General features: G+C 38.2%; 1 protein-coding gene across 2 annotated transcripts in view; it reads left to right on the top strand.

Moving 5' to 3' along the window:
- Window positions 1-21,281, top strand: part of Sbf (SET domain binding factor) — a 209,704-nt gene that overhangs the window by 75,422 nt on the left and 113,001 nt on the right. Inside the window, exons 15-21 of one of the 2 annotated variants that reach the window (XM_071674008.1) lie at window positions 3,206-3,319; window positions 8,077-8,250; window positions 9,679-9,793; window positions 9,912-10,077; window positions 15,377-15,507; window positions 20,427-20,536; window positions 20,855-20,947. In XM_071674008.1, coding sequence (XP_071530109.1) covers window positions 3,206-3,319; window positions 8,077-8,250; window positions 9,679-9,793; window positions 9,912-10,077; window positions 15,377-15,507; window positions 20,427-20,536; window positions 20,855-20,947 — 903 coding nt within the window. The remainder of the gene's footprint in view (window positions 1-3,205; window positions 3,320-8,076; window positions 8,251-9,678; window positions 9,794-9,911; window positions 10,078-15,376; window positions 15,508-20,426; window positions 20,537-20,854; window positions 20,948-21,281) is intronic. The other variant, XM_071674009.1, reaches the window with a different exon arrangement.

Genomic DNA, 21,281 nt, shown 5'->3' with positions numbered 1-21,281 from the left:
TTTTTTCCTTTTTTCATTATTCCTTCAATACTTTGCAGGTTTGTGTCTCATTTTGACTCATTTTTCCTTATCATTTAGCCAAGAAAGCAGTTTCACATCCATACAACATGTAGGCAAGGGCATTTACTCCATCTTGCTGGATTTTGTATACACTACACCTGCCTTTTCCCATTCACACTTCCCACCATTTTTACATTGTTTAATATCCATTATGGCAAATGTGGAGATAATGAGGTAGTGGGGAAACTCGAGGTTAGTGCAGACTTTATTCTGGCTTCGACACAAAGTCTTTTTGAAAAATCAGAGAGACATGTAATGTGACTGACCTCTTTGATGAGTCATTCCTGTTCTCTGAAGTTGATTTAAGAATAGAATTTACCATTGAAGCATATCAACAGAGACTTTTTAATTTACTATTTTTCACCCCATAATGAAAGAATAAAGTTAGACATTATCATAAGGATAGTATATCAGAGCCTGAAGGATATGCAATGAACAACTGGGAGTGAAATATGCAATATTGGCATTCCTAAAGCTGGTCTGTCCTAAGTTTCAGCTTATGGTACTCCAGTTCAGAACAGTTGGAATAATGGAAAAAAAAAAAAGACATAGTATGAACAGAAAGGAAGTGGTTGCTAACAAGGTAAACATTTTGATGAGAAAGAAATTCTTTGTGTTACCTAACTTGTGGCAAACACATGTCATACATGATTCCTTAACCTTTAAAGCTATGCAATCTACAACTTTGCCATCACAATATGGACAGAAAATAAAGTTTTGAAATTTCCTATTTCTCAATATGCAATGGCTGTGGTTTATCACAAAAGTTGATAGGAAATCACCCACTAGTGGTGGTGGAGATAAGGTGAAGGAAGAGAAGAAGGTTGGGATACAAATTCACTAATGACATCACTTATGTATGGTTACTGTTTACACCTGTATATGTATGTTCACATATATACTTATATTTACATATTTACATTGATGTAAAAATATGTTTACACTTCAAAAATACTTTTAGAGTTTGAAAGTCTCTGAAATGATCATGTACAGTAACAAAGGTAACTTTCACCGGCCATGCAAATGTCAAAATATTGGGAGCTGGATTTAAACAAAGCCAGTGAACATTAGCACTCATATAATGACACTTGACTCCTACTACTTAAGTCTTCATATGAAGATTCCGGGTATTTAAGGGTTAAAAGAGGGAATGTTATCATTTCTGTATCATCAGGCAAGAGAACTGGGGCTATTGCATAATCTACACAAAGTGTACAAGACAGCAGCTACAACACAAGCATCATTTATATGAGCCCTTGTAATGGGTGTTGACAAACTTATTATGGTGAAACAGTGCATGGATTAAAAAAAGAGCAATGGAACACTAAGGTGATTTAAGGAACCATAGAACGTCAGATTCCTAATTGTACATGCACGTGAGAAGGGGCAGCTGCCTCAGTGGGACAAAGCTTCAGTGTTTTATTATAGGTTAAAGAGAAGTATAAGGAAAGCACTGGAAGTATCACACATTTGAGTGGAAAAATTCCATGAATACCAGCTCAAGCACAATTTTTGATACTCATAATCCCTGGAGTGATACATTGCATTGGATATGAAGATTGAATGTGCCAAATTTTGGGATTTTGATAGGGCTTGGGGTTGGAAGCTACCCCAGTTTAAAATTATATACACTGGAGTGGTGCCAACGTAAGTTAATGTTTTATCTATTTTTTCCAAGATCTAGTTTTATAGAGAGATCGTGGTTACTATTAGGGAAATCAGCAATAAGAGCTAAATTTTACAACTTAAGAATCCAGTCCTGACTTGTCTTAGAGGCAGCAAATAAAAGGCAACAATGTCAGTGTCAATTAAAGATTTAGGTTTTCCTCATGACTGAGACCATTCTATCTTAGTCAGGTTCATTGCATGGTTCTAGAATTACTTTGGTGGATCATTGAAAGACCTTTAACACTGTCTGACCCAAGAAATAAAAAAAAGAAATAGAGGTCTTGAAGAGGGCAGAGAAGTTAGAGAAGCTTGTACAAACATGTCAACAAACACTAATAAAGCCAAGTATTGTACTAAAGATTTTGCTTCATATTGGACCAGAGCCTGGTTTGGACTCAAATAAGCGAATGTGCTAAGACCAGTCAGTAATAAAAGATATTCAAGGATGATACAAGAAATAGAGATGATATTGGAACCACCAAAAAGGTTTTAGGAGATATTTTGTGGTATTGTTAAAATGGAAGATCAGAAACTAACTCAGCTAGAGGAGGAGTTAAAGATATTGAAAAATCAATTCCAGAATTTTGTAGGATGTCATGAAATGAAGGAAGAACTTCGGGATCTCAGAAATATAGCATTGGGTATTAACAAAAACTCTGTTTTGTGGAGGAGATTCAGATGGTATAAAATCAGAGTAAAGAATGTGAATTCTTTAAAAGGCAGAGGAGGTATGATGAGTCTTTTCTAGATATCCTAGAGGTTGTTTGGTTAGAGGAAAGGAACAAGGTACATACAGAATCTGTTGACAAGATTGGGTAAGGAGATGCAAAGGGATCAATTTCTGCTTCTGTTATAGTTGGAGGAAAGGAGTACAACATGTACTGAATCTTGTGAGCAGAGAAGAAGATACAGAAGGAGCAGTCTGAAAATTATGTCAAAAACCAGTTTGAATGAGAAATATTCTGCTATGTGTACAGTTGGCTAAGGATCACTGACCTAATTTGTTGGCATCTTAACTAATTGGTGAATGTAATGTTATATATTTTTTACTTTTCAGTTTTGTTTGGAATCATTCCAGTGGGACAGATTTTCAGGTAGATGAGGCTAAGAATTTCATATCTTTGTTTTTCTTTGGCACAGATGTAAATATCTCTTCTTTTGATTTTCTTTTCTCATTGTTAATATATTGCTTCATTTTTCTTTGTTTCATATATCTTCTTTTCTTCTTGTGTATTTTATCAAAGCATCCTTAGTCCTCCTACGGATTACTTATTATTAGTGCAAGCAAAGCGGCATTTGCTTCACTTGTAGAATTCTTCCAGCAAATGTTTCCAATGATGCTCTTAGCTATGTAACATTTGAGTGTGGAGAGGGTCAACACCTGAAATATTTGGGGAAGCTTCTGTATGTACCACCCTGCTTTGAATGCTGGAAGAAGATTGCATGAAATAGATCAATAGTTTGCTTTGATTCCCAGGATGACTCCCCTGCTGATGAACATGGAGTAGCTGCAGCCCTTCTTCCACTCTCCACTGCCTTTTGCCGCAAGCTTTGTACTGGAGTCATCCAATTTGCCTACACTTGCATACAGGTGAGTGAGAATGGGTATATTATTATTTTATGATAACATATCAACACTTCTCTACTTTTGTGCAGAAGTTGGATTTCATCACTATTATGTTACAGTTGTTAATTGTATAATACAAGTCTTCATCTTGTAATAAGAGACCTTAAGCTCTGAATTTGAATTTTCCTAAGAATAGTTAATCTATACCAATCAGTATATAATTGCAAAATGCTTTATGTTCAATATTTCTTGCATCATGTGCAGTGTTTTATCCCACAGAGATTTATAAATGTGTATGTAATTCCTTAATTGTATTGTATGGGGAGAGATTTTTACTCTTGTAGGGCCCAATCTATTGAACTTTCTTTACTGTCATATAACTGCTTCAACTTTCATATTGTGTTTGCATTCGCATCCTGTAACTCAGTTTATTCTCAGTTTATTCTATGCATCTTCTACTCATATGCTATAAAAGTATTTCTCTACATCTTTTCTATCAAGTTTCTTGTTTGATTTCATGTTGTGGCCTTTAGCTCTTTTTTTCCAAGCATCTTTCCAAGAACTCTTCACTTGTTACATAATGCATCTGATTGAAAAACTTGAAGGTTGTGGTCAGCTTACCCTACACTCTTCTATCATGTATGGTTGGCAAAATTAAGACCTTTTACCTTTTACCTTCCTCTCTAACTCAGCTGTCTTGATTCTGATACCATCATTGTTGCCCTCCTTTGTATATTTCCCATTAGTTCTTTGTGCTTCTTTAAGCACTTTGACCGGACTTGAGAAGCATATTTTTGTTTTGGAGTTTTGGAAGATGTAAACTGCTTCTTGAGTATTTCCTTATCCATTTACATAAACATGATTTTGTATTTGCCAGCAAAGAGTATGTCTCCTTCACTCTTCCCTTAAGGTGAGAGATTAAAGATAGGTATGTATGTCTCCCACGCATACTTAGTCGTGTAACATATTTCTTGCAAGATGATATTCATATTGAGGCCTTCATTTGGTGCCTCTTCCTCAATACTTAACAAGAATTAGACTTGACTTTAGCATGTATCACACCAGCACCAACTTCAGAGTTCAACTAGGACCCCCTGTAAGTTGATACAGTCCTCCTCACTTTTTACTTCCCTCATGACCTTGGTATCATGTGCAAACATATTCAGGTATGAGTCCAGGCCTTCTGGTAGTTCATTCTCATAATTTAAGAAGAGCAGTGATCCCAGATCAGGACCCTGAGGCACATCTGTGGCAACCTTACCCCATTTCAAGATGGCTTCCCTCATGTGTATCATCTGTTGCTTTCCAGTAAGGTAATCTTCTTCCTATCAAAGGAGTTTCCTCCTTCCAGCTTGGAGATCCAGATTCTCTACCGCCCTCCTGTTTGGTACAATTTCAAAGGCTTTCTGGCTGAGCCCATACATGAGGTTGTCACACCCAACTAAATCTTTCTAGGTTGAACATAATTACATTCTCTTGTTTTTCTCAATGTGACACCAGTATTAGAGAGGTCAATATTATACTTAAAGAATATAAGAAATGTTTATTTAATTATGATTACCCTAGGACCACTTTCTGTGGAAGAGTCCTGGTACTACTCAAGGCATTTCTAAAGGCTTCTATAGCCCAAGGCGCACTACATCCAGTAACAGGGAAATACAGATTCCCTTGGAATGTGAAGTTCTTTGATGAGTCTGTGTTCCCAGTGATACAGCCTCATCAGAGGTGACTTTTCACTTACATTTAACCTTAAGCAGCTGGATTCTTCTAAAAAACAAAAACTGAAAAACAAAAAGTGAAACACACTAAGTGGAAATTATTGTAATCCTTAATCACCAAACGTATTTAAGCTAAATAGTCTTCCCATATTTCATGTATCAGTTTGACTTGGGCTAGTTGGTAATTTGGGCCGATTGAGTTTAAACTGACTCACACACACACCCACTGTCTCTAAGGGATGATAAAACCAAATGCTTTGACTGGTTATGGCACCATATGTACCTCTGTCCAATGAGTGCATCACTATCCTGACTGGTTCCTCACAAGAGATCTCTAACTCAAGTCTTTGCTTGTGGGAGATCAGCATGCCACACATGTATGACTGAAACTAAAAATGGTCCAAAAATACTTTCTGGTTATCTTTTTTTTTTCCCTGTTCTGTAATTATTCATTAAGTGTTTACAATTAAGGATTTTTTGGGGAACCATTCAAAATGATCAAGAAAAACATGATCTAACACAATTTGACAAATTACTTGCAACCTTCGCTGTCACTCCTAATCAAACAAACAATACATTGTTCATGCAACAGATATTACACTTGTTTGCTTTACTTATCATTACAAAACTTGAAATTTATGATTTATCATTGAAGACAAGCATACTTAGAACTTTGTTACAAACATAAAATCTCTTAATTATTAGAGGTAAGGTTGTCTAGCAAGTAAGCTATCTCACAAGACTTCAAGCTACTGTTGTAATTGCTCAAGTTCATTTACTCTCTTGTGATTCCTGGCCTGCTCCATGTAACTACAGCAGTGTGAAGATATGAGGGATCATGACAATAAGTCCACAGACCTAGATCCTAGATAACTATATGCCAGTGCTGCTATTGTGATTTTGTTCTCCATCCTCCTATGCACAATACAGTGTTACCTCACTTTTAGCTCTTCAGCTAATCAAGTCCCTTTCCCAGCTCCACTAAAGCCAATCAGCTCTCTACATCTTGCTTGCTATAAACTTGTGTATCTAATCATTTGTGGTGTCAGGGCTCAAGAAACTGCTTAATAGGTAGTTTGACTGCTATGCCATATGTTACCTTGCTATATTTCAGGGTTTTTTTTATGTTGAAGGCTCCCTTCATAGACAAAAGTTCATATCAAGGCCGGGCCTGAATTGAAATATAGATAGAATTATGAAGTGGGAGAAGAAAAGACAAGGTAAAGTATTTACAAATTTTTGAGAAAGTGAAAGACCTGTCTTTTAGAATGTGCCAGGTCATAGTTATTGGGAAAGGCTTGAGAAGATAAAGAGTTCCAAAGCTTCGACGTGTACGGAAAGAAGCAGGTAAGAAAATGGCCCACCCTTGAGTTTGCGATGACCATGCAATAATAATGTGATGCACCAGCTTGTTGGGTATTGCATGGCCTAGCTAGTGATGGGGGCACACAAGCAGCCAACTCTCGTGAGCAAAAACCAAAGTGATACCTATAGAAGAGGGAAAGTGAACCAACATTGCGATGTAGGGCAAGGGGGTCAGGTTTGGAAGTTTGACTGGGACAGTTTATAAGTCACACCGCTTTCGACTGAAGTCTGTCAAGTAAGGATACAGAGCTAGAGCCACCCCAAATGTGAGAGAAAAACTCCATACAAATGATGAATCAGTCCCTTGTTTGAATGGAACAGCTGCTCAGGAGTTTTGACATCTAAACAGGACACTGTTTCTTAGAGGCAGACTCAGCTATTCCTGTAATGTGGAGTAAATTTATTGAGTCAAGAGGTGGAATTACAGAACCATCAAAGGAGAGACGAGAATTCTGAGGAGTTTTTGATAGAGAGGTGGGTAGAAATTGGACCTTGGACGCATTATACTTAACAAGATTTTGTGTACCCCTCTGAGATATCTTGTCCAATTCTGAATTTATTGAGGAATCTGTGTCAAGACAAGATGCAGATCAAGTGAGAGAAGAGGGAGCAGAATTGAAGGATGTGGATGAATGCAGTGTTGAATCACAGCAAATGAGTGCTTTGGATTATTTGTGGAGAGGAAATTGTTGTAAAATGGAGAGAAAGTGTAGGGGACAGGACAGAACCTTAAGGGACACCTCTGTTGATGGTGAAAAGGGGGGAGGCTGATCCATCAACAACCACAGGGATAGATTGGTCAGAGAGGAAGCTAGATGTGAAGGAGACAAGTGAGGGATGGGACCTTAGAGATGAGACTCTGATTCTATACCCTGTCAAAAGCCTTAGATATGTCAAGGGCAATTACATATGACTCCCCAAAATCTTTCAGGGATGATGACCAGACATTAGTAAGATAGGAAAAAATATCACCAGTGGATTTCACCTTACAGAAGTCATACTAGTGATCAAGAGAAGACTGTGATTTTCATGGTGTTTAAGTATATGGGAGTTGAGAAGTGATTGAAGGACTTTAGAAATGGTAGATGTTAATGCAATGGGACAATAGTTAGAGGGGTCAGAATGGTTTCCCTTCTTAGGTATGGGATATATCTAGGCATTTTTCCAATAAGAAGGAAAAGTTTTATTTTTTCAACACAAATGGATCAGATGCTCAAGCACAGGTGCAAGATCACAGGCACATTCTTTCAGTGCAGAGGATCATAAGCCTTGCTTGTGTCCAGAGAAGAAGGATTTATATCTTTGTGGAAAATAATTATCTGAGACCTTCTTTCACTTAGTCCCATCGTTATTTCATATGCCTGAGTTGAATTTCATTAACCATTTATAGACCAACTTTGGAGTCTGGTCAGGTCCCCTTGTAAGCTTATCCAATCCTCTGCACTATTCATTACCCTCATGCCTTTTTGCATGATCTGCAAGCATATTCAGGTAAGAGTCCATACTTTATGGTAAGTCATTCATATAGCATAGATCAAAAAGAGTAAAAGTCCCATAAAGAAACCCTTTGTCTTTCTGCTAGTGTGTGTGTGTGTGTGTGTGTGTGTGTGTGTGTGTGTGTGTATGTTAATTTTGTTGGTCTAGATTTTGTGTGAATTTAGTACTTCTTTTTTAGCTGTATTTTCTAATTCTTTGCAGGATCATAGTGTCTGGGGTAATCAGCAATTTTGGGAAGCATCATTTTATCAGGATGTCCAGAAGGAGATCAGGAGTCTTTATCAAGACCGATCACAGCAAGCTAACCGCACTTCAGTTTCCTCAGACTCATCTTGTATTAAGGACTCGTCTCTCAGTCCTGTTAACCCAAGAGATGTAAGCATGGATTGATTTCACTTTTTATTGTTATGTGATTCATTGGAAACTGGTAAATAATTGACTCCAGTTAATTTTGTTTTTGTGGATTAAATATGATAATTACAAAGATTACTATATATGATATTGACTATGCACAGAATCATAGCAGTGACTTGATTTAAAATGTACCAACTCAGAAATTCACCTGTCTGAAATTCCACTGCCTACGCATGCATGAGTGATACTTTTTTGTTTGATGTCACCATAGTTTTTTAACATGTACATGGGTGGAGTGATAAGAGAGATGAAAGCAAAATTTGGGAAAGGGGGTGCAGAGATGGAGTGTTGTCATGAGGTATGGGGTGGCTAGTGACAAGCATGTTTATGAATAATACTGTGTTGTTTGCTGAGTGTGAAGAGAAGCTGCAGAAGGTTGTAAGTGTGTTTTGTTATGTGTGTAAGTGTAGGTGATTGAAGATAAAAGTTAGCAAAAGTTAAGTAATGGTGTTTGAAAGGAAACAGAGTGTAAGTATAGATTTTGCAAAACTCTGTAGACTAAAGATAGCAAATTAATGAATTTTGTTATAGATATGAGGGGAGATAGACTGGAAGAGGTAGGAGGATTTAGGTATTTAGGAGCTGTCTTGGGTATATCTGGTGATGTGGAAGGAGATATAAGGGAGAGAGCAGTACAAGGTAGATGAGTTAACAGAATGATGAAGGATAGAGGTGTACATATGGAAGCGATGAAAGGATTAAGGGACAGTATAGTCCTCCTAACCATGACTTACACAGCCAAAACATGAACATGGAATGAATTACAGAGGTCAAGAGTCCAGGCTGTGGAAATGAGGTAATTGAAAGGAGTATGTTGTATGAATGAATGGAATGAAGAATGAAATGAGTGTGTGTATGGGACATTTGGTATGACACAAAATGCAAAGAGAATGTATTGTGAAGTGGTATAGAGGTTGAAAGGTAATACTTTGAGGTGGCTCAGGCATGTGGAAAGGATGCAAATATGGGGATTTTACAAGGGGAGTGTATGGTGGTTTGATTGAATGGTTGGTTTGAGAGGAAGACCACCTATGATGTATGGAAATAGAGTGGAAGAGCAATGGAAGGAGGTAAGTGGTGGAAGAATATATGGAATGGTGTATGTTAGAAAGGTATGTAAGAACAGGGATGAGTGTAGACTCTTCTGCCATGGCCACCCCCTTCTTGGGATTTTCTGGAGGGAACAGGCATCAAAGATATAGATTCCTAGATGGATAGTCTGTATTTCACTTTTACCCACTAGACATACAGGTTAAGGACTTGTGCTCGTGATGCTGTGGAAGCCGTATGTATCAGATCCAGCCCATTAGATTGGGAGTGGAATAATGATGATAGATAGATACACCTTTACCTTCTTTATATTAACTTAACTATAAATATTTTTATCAGCTCTCGGATTCAGGATCATGGAAAGAAGGACGGCTATCTTATCTTCGACCACATGAATCATCAGCACTTGAGATTGCAGCAGAACAGATGAGACTGTGGCTCAACATAGACTCAAGTAAGACTCTGTTTGATGTATAGTTCCATGCTCTGCATTTTATTTTGACTGGTTGATCCATACAAAGTAATATATGGCTTTTTCACTTGCTAATGTGAAGAGCAAAATTTTTTTCCAGAAAAACAGCGTGAATTGGTTGAGCAAGAGGAATCAACACTGTATTCACAAGCTATCCATTATGCAAATAGAATGGTTTTCCTTCGAATACCCCTTGATGTAAATGCTGCTGTTCATAGAAGAACTTTCAGTGATCGAGACAATGCTAGCAACAGCATAACTAACAGGTGAGCCATGCATATATATATGGATATAAGGATGTAGTGAAAAAGATTTTGAGCAATCAGGGCCTGAACATACAGGAGGGTGAAAGGCATGCCAGAAATAGAGTGAATTGGAACAATGTGGTATACCAGGATCGACATGCTGTCAATGGATTGAACCAGGTAATGTGAAACATGAAAAGGTCTGTAGGGCCTGGATGTGGAAAGGGAGCTGTGGTTTGGGTGCATTACACATGACAGCTAGAGACTGTGTGAACAAATGTGGCCTTTCTTGTCTTTTTCTGTTGCTACTTCACTGGAGGGAAGGGGGATGCTATTTCATGTGTGGTGGGGTGGCGACAGGAATGGATGAAGGCAGCAAGTATGAATATTTTTTTTTTTTTTTTTTTTTTTTTTTGCTGTCTCCCGTGTTTGCGAGGTAGCGCAAGGAAACAGACGAAAGAAATGGCCCAACCCACCCCCATACACATGTATATACATACGTCCACACACGCAAATATACATACCTACACAGCTTTCCATGGTTTACCCCAGACGCTTCACATGCCCTGATTCAATCCACTGACAGCACGTCAACCCCGGTATACCACATCGATCCAATTCACTCTATTCCTTGCACGCCTTTCACCCTCCTGCATGTTCAGGCCCCGATCACACAAAATCTTTTTCACTCCATCTTTCCACCTCCAATTTGGTCTCCCACTTCTCCTCGTTCCCTCCACCTCCGACACATATATCCTCTTGGTCAATCTTTCCTCACTCATTCTCTCCATGTGCCCAAACCATTTCAAAACACCCTCTTCTGCTCTCTCAACCACGCTCTTTTTATTTCCACACATCTCTCTTACCCTTACGTTACTTACTCGATCAAACCACCTCACACCACACATTGTCCTCAAACATCTCATTTCCAGCACATCCATCCTCCTGCGCACAACTCTATCCATAGCCCACGCCTCGCAACCATACAACATTGTTGGAACCACTATTCCTTCAAACATACCCATTTTTGCTTTCCGAGATAATGTTCTCGACTTCCACACATTCTTCAAGGCTCCCAGGATTTTCGCCCCCTCCCCCACCCTATGATCCACTTCTGCTTCCATGGTTCCATCTGCTGCCAGATCCACTCCCAGATATTTAAAACACTTTACTTCCTCCAGTTTTTCTCCATTCAAACTTACCTCCCAATTGACTTGACCCTCAACCCTACTGTACCTAATTACCTTGCTCTTATTCACATTTACTCTTAACTTTCTTCTCTCACACACTTTACCAAACTCAGTCACCAGCTTTTGCAGTTTCTCACATGAATCAGCCACCAGTGCTGTATCATCAGCGAACAACAGCTGACTCACTTCCCAAGCAGGAGAGGCAGTCACGATCTCCTCAAACGAAGATAATCCTTCATGAAGAGGTGTTGAACCTTCACAAATAATGGGACGTATAGGGACAGGATTAATGGTAAGGTGAGGTGATGGCCAGGGCACTCGAAGGCGAACGACTTGTATGGTGTCAGAATACACCACCATATATTGTAGAGCCTCATGCCCACGGCCGCCTGGATCCCATTCTTCGGCGAGGAGACACACAAGCACCTCAACCTGGAGAGCCATCACAGAGATCATACCTCCGCCCACACGTGCAAGACTTTCGCCTGCCGGCCGTCCCAGCTCTCCTGCTCCTCTCGGCATTACTAGAACTGGCGAGACCAGCTGACTGTTGTCGGCTCTCGACTCGTCCTCAGCCTCCCAGAAGCACTTAACAAGGAGAAGAACCATCATAATGGAGAACCATCATAATGGAGTTGCACGGACTGTGATCCTTGCTGTGGTTACAAGAATGTTCTTCCGCCCACCAGTGATGCTACTACGTTTGTGAATCAAGAACCATTGCAACACAAACCTCGCCAGGTGGTAGAGTGTCCCGCACTGTATCGAGACAGACTTCCCCAGAACTTTTTTAAAGGGGAATTAAATGTTTATAGTTGTGTTACTGGAGTGATAGTTTTCATACATGGTGCTTTGACAAGAAAATAGTGAAATTGGAAAAAAAAATGTAGCTTAGACATTGAAGCTTGTTCATACAGTGGTTAAATTGATGAGAACTACTATTGACGTTTGTGTAAATAAATTATACATTTTCCCTTTTCCATAGCCAGAGGTTGAACCATTATGTGACATTCATTTTCTCATTTCATTTCAAGCTAGAAGTTTCAGTTTTCTAAATTATTTCTTACTTTTTTCATATGTATATATATGTATATGTGTGTGTGTGTGTATATGTGCGTGTGTATGAGTATGTATATGTATATGTATATATATATATATATATATATATTATCCCTGGGGATAGGGGTGAAAGAATACTTCCCACGCATTCCTCGCGTGTCGTAGAAGGCGACTAGAGGGGACGGGAGCGGGGGGCCAGAAATCCTCCCCTCCTTGTATTTTTTAACTTTCTAAAATGGGAAACAGAAGGAGTCACGCTGGGAGTGCGCATCCTCCTCGAAGGCTCAGACTGGGGTGTCTAAATGTGTGTGGATGTAACCAAGATGTGAAAAAAGGAGAGATAGGTAGTATGTTTGAGGAAAGGAACCTGGATGTTTTGGCTCTGAGTGAAACGAAGCTCAAGGGTAAAGGGGAAGAGTGGTTTGGGAATGTCTTGGGAGTAAAGTCAGGGGTTAATGAGAGGACAAGAGCAAGGGAAGGAGTAGCAGTACTCCTGAAACAGGAGTTGTGGGAGTATGTGATAGAATGTAAGAAAGTAAATTCTCGATTAATATGGGTAAAACTGAAAGTTGATGGAGAGAGATGGGTGATTATTGGTGCATATGCACCTGGGCATGAGAAGAAAGATCATGAGAGGCCAGTGTTTTGGGAGCAGCTGAATGAGTGTGTTAGTGGTTTTGATGCACGAGACTGGGTTATAGTGATGGGTGATTTGAATGCAAAGGTGAGTAATGTGGCAGTTGAGGGAATAATTGGTTTACATGGGGTGTTCAGTGTTGTAAATGGAAATGGTGAAGAGCTTGTAGATTTATGTGCTGAAAAAGGACTGGTGATTGGGAATACCTGGTTTAAAAAGCGAGATATACATAAGTATACGTATGTAAGTAGGAGAGATGAATATATATATGTGTATATATATGTGTGTATGTTCAAATGTATATGTATGTATGTAAATGTGTGTTGGAAATGAAATGTTTGAGCACAATTTGTGTGAGGAGGTTTGATCGAGTAAGTAATGAAAGGGTAAGAGATATGTGTAGTAATGAAAAAAGTGTGGTCAAGAGAGCAGAAGAGGGTGTGTTGAAATGGTTTGGACGCATGGAGAGAATGAGTGAGGAAAGATTGACAAAGAGAATATATGTGTTATAGGTGGAGGGAAGAAGAAGCATGAGACCAAATTGGAGGTGGAAGGATGGAGTGAAAAAGATTTTGAGTGATAAGGGCCTGAACATACATGAGGGTTAAAGGCACATCGACCCCGGTATACCATATCGCTCCAATTCACTCTATTCCTTGCACATCTTTCACCCTCCTGCATGTTTAGGCCCCAATCGCTCAAAATCTTTTTCACTCCATCAGTACCTTATTACATGACAGCTAGAGACTGAGTATGAACGAATGTGGCCTTTGTTGTCTTTTCCTAGTGCTACCTCGCACACATGAGGGGGGAGGGGTTTTTTATTTCATGTGTGGCAGGATGGCAATGGGAATGAATAAAGGCAGACAGGATGTATTATGTACATGTGTATATATGTATATGTCTGTGTGTGTATGTGTATGTATACGTTGAGATGTATAGGTATGTATATTTGCGTGTGTGGACGTGTATGTATATACATGTGTATGGGGGTGGGTTGGGCCATTTCTTTCGTCTGTTTCCTTGCACTACCTCGCAAACGCGGGAGACAGCGACAAAGCAAAATAAATGAATAAAATATATAAAAATTGAATACTGTTGTGTTGTATGGTCACTAGTGAAAACAATTAGAATTAAACATTAGAGAGAAGTCTGAAGCACTTACAAGCAAAATCAAGGAGATAGGACATATGGATTACTGTGAATGGCTGGAAGAAATAAATCCATGTAGCTAAGAAAGAAGAAGAGAAAGGTACGTGATAATCTGTGTATGCAATAACTTGAAGGTGTTAAACCTAAAAGTCTCTCACGAAGAAAGATAGAGAGTTAACAAGTCTCCGTGAGTACTTTGGAACATACCAAAAATAAATTGGTTAGAAATATATGACAGCCCAGCCAGCAAAGCTAGAACAATCATCAATTATTCATTTTGTTGTTAGGAGAAATAAGAAACATGCATGGAACAACTAAAACAGTATTTAAAAGAAAGCATGACATATGGTTGAAAACTTGTATAAAGGAAAGGGAAATAAAAGCGATTATAAGAATTTTAATGTATTTAATGTATTTGATGTATGTATGATTCATGGTGAGGTTCCTGAGGATTGGCGGAATGCGTGCATAGTGCCATTGTACAAAGGCAAAGGGGATAAGAGTGAGTTCTCAAATTACAGAGGTATAAGTTTGTTGAGTATTCCTGGTAAATTATATGGGAGGGTATTGATTGAGAGGGTGAAGGCATGTTCCATGCTTAAACATCTGCATAAGGTAATCAAGGCCAAATGAGAGATGACAAAGTACTGAAATCTCCTATGAAAGTGTATGGGGAGATGAACAAAGTTTTTTGCAAACACTGTAGATAGACTGACTGATTTGATTACTTGATTAACACATCATACTCTGAGTAATGATAATTTGATTGTCTTCAGAGAACCTTTGTGATTGCAAACCTTTGTACCCTGTTCAATATTCATACATCCTGTCCTTAATTCTATGGATCCTTTGTAAATTTTGGTTAGAGCTTGTTTTCATATGGTAAAGCTTCATGACCATTTATTTGCTTTCTTTATATAGTTTATTATTTCTCTGGGGATAGGGAAGAAAGAATACTATACACGGGATTGTGAATCCTTTCCTTTTGTATTAATTTTCTGAGATGGGAAAGAGGAGCCAAGAGGATATTTTCTTTAAAGGCTTAGTCATATATTCATAGCACCACTTTGCTTTGGTGGGAAACAGCAAATAGATAAAAAGAAAGAAAAATATTTAGATTATTTGCTTTTTTCAATTTAAAATTGGTGGCCCCTTATTTCCAATATCATTTCATTGTGCATCCTCCATGCATTGATAGCTCTTCATATCCACTGTTTTTTAGTGTGTATCCTCCTTGCAAAGACCTTGTTAGCAAGACCTTTTCAAAAAATTTTGTTTACAGTGTGGCAGAAAGTGACAGTTTAGATGCAGAATCAGGGTTTGAAGACCAGGAACAAAGTGATCGTGAAGCATCTGTAGTGCGCTTTGTGTCAAGATTTGTAGACAAAGTATGCACAGAAGGAGGTGTTACAGGTGAGGATGTAATAAGCACTTTGGTATTGCCCTATATAAACAGATTATATAGGATATTAACCCCATTGAAGATCATGCCCTACAACTCATGGTTGCTGATATTAGTATCATTGCTATATGGCTTGTGTAAGAAATATTACTGAAAGGGATGACTATTAGTGTGTAATTACCTATTTGTAATTGCATGTATGTGCTACACAGGGAGTTTTACATTTATCAGGCCCCATCTCTTGAACATTCTTTACACTGTCATACAGCTTCATAAATTTATGCATGTTATCAGCATTAACCATGTCCTGAGGCATTCTTTTCCATTTATCGACCACTCATTCTATAAAACTTCTTTGAATATTGTTTTTACAAAGTTCTTGTTGAATTTCTTATTATTTTCTTTGGTTTGTTTGCCCTTACATCTCTTGGAAGAATTGTTTACAGTCCATATCACTGATCTGTTTTGAAAACTTAAAGGTGATCAGGTCACCCCACATTTCTTCTCTTCAAAAGTGGGCCCTAACTTGGCTCTCTTAATTCTTATACTGTCTTTGTTGCCCTCCTTTGGATGTTCTCTGTTAGCTCATTGTACATCTTTAAGTGCAGTGATCAAACTTGAGGAATACATTCTAGTTTTGACACTATGTAGGATATAAGCAGCTTGCTAAATGTTTCCTTTATGATGTACTTGAAAGCTGTTCTGATATTTGCCCAAAGATAGTTTGTCTCCTTTATTTATCTCCTGATGTGGGACTTTGTTGACAGGTTAGGGATAATGTTGATTTCCAAGTTTGTAATTACCCATTATTATTGTGCAGGAGAGAAATTTACTCTCTTGGGGCCCTGTCTCTTGAACAGTTACCCACTATCATACAACCTTTTAAATTTATGCATGCTATTTGCATAATTTTGTCCCTAGTCATTTTTTTCCATTCATTCACCATTTTTGTATTATAAGAATGTTTCTTACATCCTTTTTAACAAGTTTCATGTTATGTCCTCTGGTTTCTATATTTCTTCATCTGTTGAAGAACTGTTCACTCTTCACATCATTGATCTGTTTTAGAAATTTAAAGGATGTGATCAGGTCACCCATTACTCTTATCTCTTCCAAGGTGGGTATATTTAAAGCCTTCAGCCTTTCCCTTTAACTTAGCTCTCTTAATTTGTGGTACCATGTTTGTTGGACACCTCTGGACCTTCTTGTGCTTCTGTAGGTGCAGTGATACTCCCTGAGAAGTACATTTTAGTTATTGCCGTATTTAGGATATGAATAGCATGTTGAATATTTCCATTTATACTTGAAGGCTGTTCTGCTGTTTGCTCGAAGATGGTGTGTCTCCTTATCTATTTTGCTAATATGTGACTCTGGTAATAGGTTAGGGACAATGTCCTTCACATACACTGAATTCAGGAGCTTATTTCCTTCTGGATGATAATCATATTGAGGCCATCTGTCATTTTTCTAATCCTCATTTCATTTTATTTACTTGAATTGAATTTCATCAACCATGTATCAAACCAACTTTAAAGTCATTTCAGGTCCCATTGTAAATTGATGCAATCCTCCTTTCCTTTTACTCTCCTCATGACTTTTGCATTATTATGATAGGATTGTTGAAGTTCTGTAAGAAAGAAAATGCTGATGTGATTTATGCCACCTTTGCAAAATCATTTAACAAATGTGACGATGGTGTCATAACACATAAAATGCAAAGGATGGGAATAACTGGAAAAAGTGAGTTTGTTTTTTTCTGTTATTATTGATAGAATTCAGTACATATATGTATGTTATAGTATTTTGTATTTCCTGGTATGTGTATTTTGTAGTTGTTCACTGGTATGATGTTCAGATCTGTTATATTGATAATGAAACCCCTTAATCTTCATTACTTATATTATTTGATTAATGTATTTTTCATTTACATAATTACTTTCAAGACTGTAACTATTAACTAGCCTCTAGGGGAGGATGAACAGCTTGATGGACTGTGGATCAGCTGCCATGACCAGGATTCGAACATATGTGGGTATGATCCAAGGCTGCCTGTGCATGTAGGATGATCAGTAACATCAAGTGCTATACCATGGAGGTCCTTAAATTGTGTGTGTATGTGTGCGTGTGTGTGTGTGTGTGTGTGTGTGTGTGTGTGTGTGTGTGTGTGTGTGTGTCCATGCGTGCTTTACTCATAAACCTGTGCTTCTAATTACATTAAAAGAAAACAAGACCTGGGTTTTTTGCTTTTCTAGTGGGATATTATTGTAAAACCATAAAGAACTTTGCCAATACACATCTTATCAGAGAAAAAATACATGTATTTACTTGTGTGTGTGTGTGTATACATACCTTACCTTACCTTCCTGCCCCAGGAGTCCCTTCTAACTTTATGAGGCATTTGCAGTGCTGAGGAAGTTGGCCATGTCCACTGGTTAGGACCATAGGTCATAAAGTGTTGTGATGTTGTGTGTGCATCTATATGCAGAAAGTGCAGGACAATGAGTTAATAAGTGCTAGGTGGCTTCTTTATGGTAATTGCGTTGTGGGCATGAAGAGTCTTTGAATATTTGAGTTGATGTTTGTTGTGTTATGATGGGTGATATCCAGAACTTAAGCGGGTGAGAGTAACTTGTGTGTGTGTGGGGGCGTGGTTTCTGATGGTTGTATGGCTGAAGGGTCAGAATTTAAGATTGAGTTGGGAGATTGGTTGTTTAGTACTTGCTGGATTGTTTCATTATTTATGTGTTTTGTCAGTGTTTTTATTTGTTGAGGCTGGGGGTTTTGTGAGTAGATGTTACTGCTGTGTGAGGCAGGGGTAAGCTTTTTCTTTCTACTTGAGGTTAGCAGTTAGTTATAGAATGGTTAAGGTGTTAGGAGTCTTGTTTCCAAATGTTAGTGATTTTGTTGTTTAGCCAGGCATAGTTGGAGATCTCTGTAAGTGCTTAGATTGCAAGTGGGCCGCAGTGTTTTATGTGAAAGTTTGACATGTTGTGAGGTCCTATAGCAGGAGAGGTCTTTTAAGATTTTTGTTGTATTTCTTGTATTAGTGGAGTGTTGATGTTTTCGCATATGTTTCTTGTTGGATTTTATGTAGTTCTTCAATATTTCTGTTCTGGGATGTCATTGATTTGTGGATGATTTTTGAATAGTGTCTGATGAGTATGTTTGTGTGCTCTTTGGGAGAGGGGATTTCAAGAAAATGAGTCAGGAGTGCTTCATAAGTTGGGGCTGAGCTGGTGCAATGAGAGTGGATTTTCTATAAATGTCCAACAGATTTGGTTGCTGTAGGTCTTGTGATTCACTGTGCTGAGGAAGAAGTGCTAGTTCTCGGTTTCTTTCAGCAATTAGGTTCATGAAAGTGTTGTTTAGAGTTTGCATTTTTTCTCTGAACTGTACTGATGGTGAGTGGTTGTGTCTGAGCTGGTTTCTTTGCTCTATGAGGTGTGTGAATTGTAAGGAGAAATTTTGGTTGTATTTCTTTCTATACCCTTGTGCTATGTGTGCTTTGCTGTCTTGGTTGGAGATATTGATGAAGAGGAAGACTGCGAAATCAGGTTATGAAAAACCATATATGCTGAGGTTTTGGAGCTTTTTTATATTTACTGTATTGTGTGAAGGCTGGCCAGTCTGCTTTCCTGTAGTTTGTGTAATTTTTTGGTGTTTGATTAAATGGACTAGATGAAGTGTTATCAGGATGGGCAAGTGATCAGAAGATAGCTCATTTAGAGTGTTCCATTTGGTCCTTGTTTGTAGTGCTGGTAAGCAAAGTGTGATGTATGGTGAGGTTGGATGATGTTGAGAATCTGGTTGGTTGATTGCAAAGGTTGAGGATATTGAGAGGTTAGGGTTAGTTTATCAGTAGTTGACCTTGGGGATCATGAGTGTGTCTATTAAGCCAAGAGAAATAATAGGCTTTGAAATCTCCACAGAGGTAGGTGTTGTACATGCTAGCAAAAATCTGCAGTCAAGGAGTATATACTTGGGAGCATGTGGAAGTGGAGGGTATATAGACATTGATTATGTTGTAGTTGGTACTGTGAAGTTTTATTTTTATGGATTGTATTTCTAAGGTGTTGTCCGTGTTTATGAGCTATTTTGTGATGCCATTGGTGTTGGAGAAAGGCATGGTTAGGTGCATGAGTGTTATGAGTCCTCCTCCTTGCCCTTGTTCTCTGTTATTTCTAACAGTTGTGTAATTATAGAAAGGCAGGAGGTTGGTTCTTGTTGTGAGTCAAGTTTCTTGGATATTTATATGGAAAATATGGATCTGAAGAAAGCATATGGTAGTGTTGATAGAGATGCTGTTTGGGAGGAAAGTTTCTGGAATCAGGAAGGAGTTCCTGTGAAGAGAGTAAGGCATTTGTGTGAGTAGGGTTAGTGGTTCCACGTGAAAACGGTCAGCAAGAAGAGTGTGTGATGTCACTGTGACTGATTAATGTGTATGGATCAGATGGTGAGGTAGGTGCATAATTGCAAGGGTCTTGGAGATAGTGGTGGGTTTGTGGTCTGTTTGGGGTGGGGCTAGAGATGGGGTAGGGAAATGTAGACTCTTGTAGAGTGAGAAGTACTATGACTAGACTGTACTCACAGTGATAAAGCCTCTTCAGAGGTGACTTTTCACTTGTGAAGTAACTTAACGCTGGTGGAGTCTGGTAACACCGTCAGCAATATACACATAGAGATATATATGTGAGGAATGTACTCTTAGCTCATCACCAAATGATGTCATAGACTCAATTTGGTTAATCCATTTCACCTTGGAGATTGCATCCCCATGATAAGTGACAAATTGTGTAAATTCAATAGATTTTTTTTTTTTTAGATATGTCTCCTTTATAATGTTTATTATTTACTTTATTTTGAGCAGAATGGGAAAGAATATTAAGATTTTTAAGATATATGCTTTGTTTTTTATTATGGTTTTGGACAGAGGAACACATCAAATCACTCCATCAGATGATCCCAGGTGTGGTTGCCATGCATGTAGAGATGCTGGATGCTGTTTACAAAGAATCTAAACGCTTGCCACCAATACAGAAGGTTAGTGGTATTTACATATCATTACTTGATGCATAGGTATACATGCATTAGAGAAAACAGAAAGGGTAATTCAGAACACTGTATTCTCATTTTTACTTGCTTTTATTAAATTTAACTTTCAGTAAAAGGAAGACATTAACTCTTTGATTTCATTTATGCAATATTTTTCTTTATTTTTTAAGATATTGTGTATCTGCAACACACTGACTTTTGAGGTAAATAGTAGAAATATAACTCTTAGTCTCTTTATATATTTGATATATATATGAACAAAGAGTATGCTTACTGATCTTAATATTAGTGGTCTTGGTCCCCTAGTCAACTATATACATCAGACGTGATGCGTATAGACAGAGTGTAGATGGTACATACAAACCTGACCCAAGGTACACAGAAATAGTGTATGGTCAGGTGAGTCAAGGGAAAAGCAGTTGCATTTGTATGGGCTTGTCTAATAGTGTGACAGTTATTAGGTGTAGTTTCTTGTTTGAGTCACAGTCTGTTGTGCCTGCTTAAATTCATGTGGATGGTATTTTGATCATGGTTTATTGGTCATTCTACACAGTTCTGCTTAGTTTTAGGATTTCTTGGGGTGGTCATACTCTATAGATATTAGAATCTTGTTTATTATTGAAGCTGTTTAATAGTCTTTATGTCTAGTATCCCAACAAAAAATTTTATTGCTAAAGGAAAAAATTATTATGGGAGTAACTCTATTCTAGGCTTTGTACTTTTTAAGAAAATG

The sequence above is a fragment of the Panulirus ornatus genome, chromosome 19, assembly GCF_036320965.1.
Source record: "Panulirus ornatus isolate Po-2019 chromosome 19, ASM3632096v1, whole genome shotgun sequence".
NCBI classification, from domain to species: Eukaryota; Metazoa; Arthropoda; class Malacostraca; order Decapoda; family Palinuridae; genus Panulirus; species Panulirus ornatus.
This window is presented reverse-complemented; position numbering and strand designations above follow the sequence as displayed.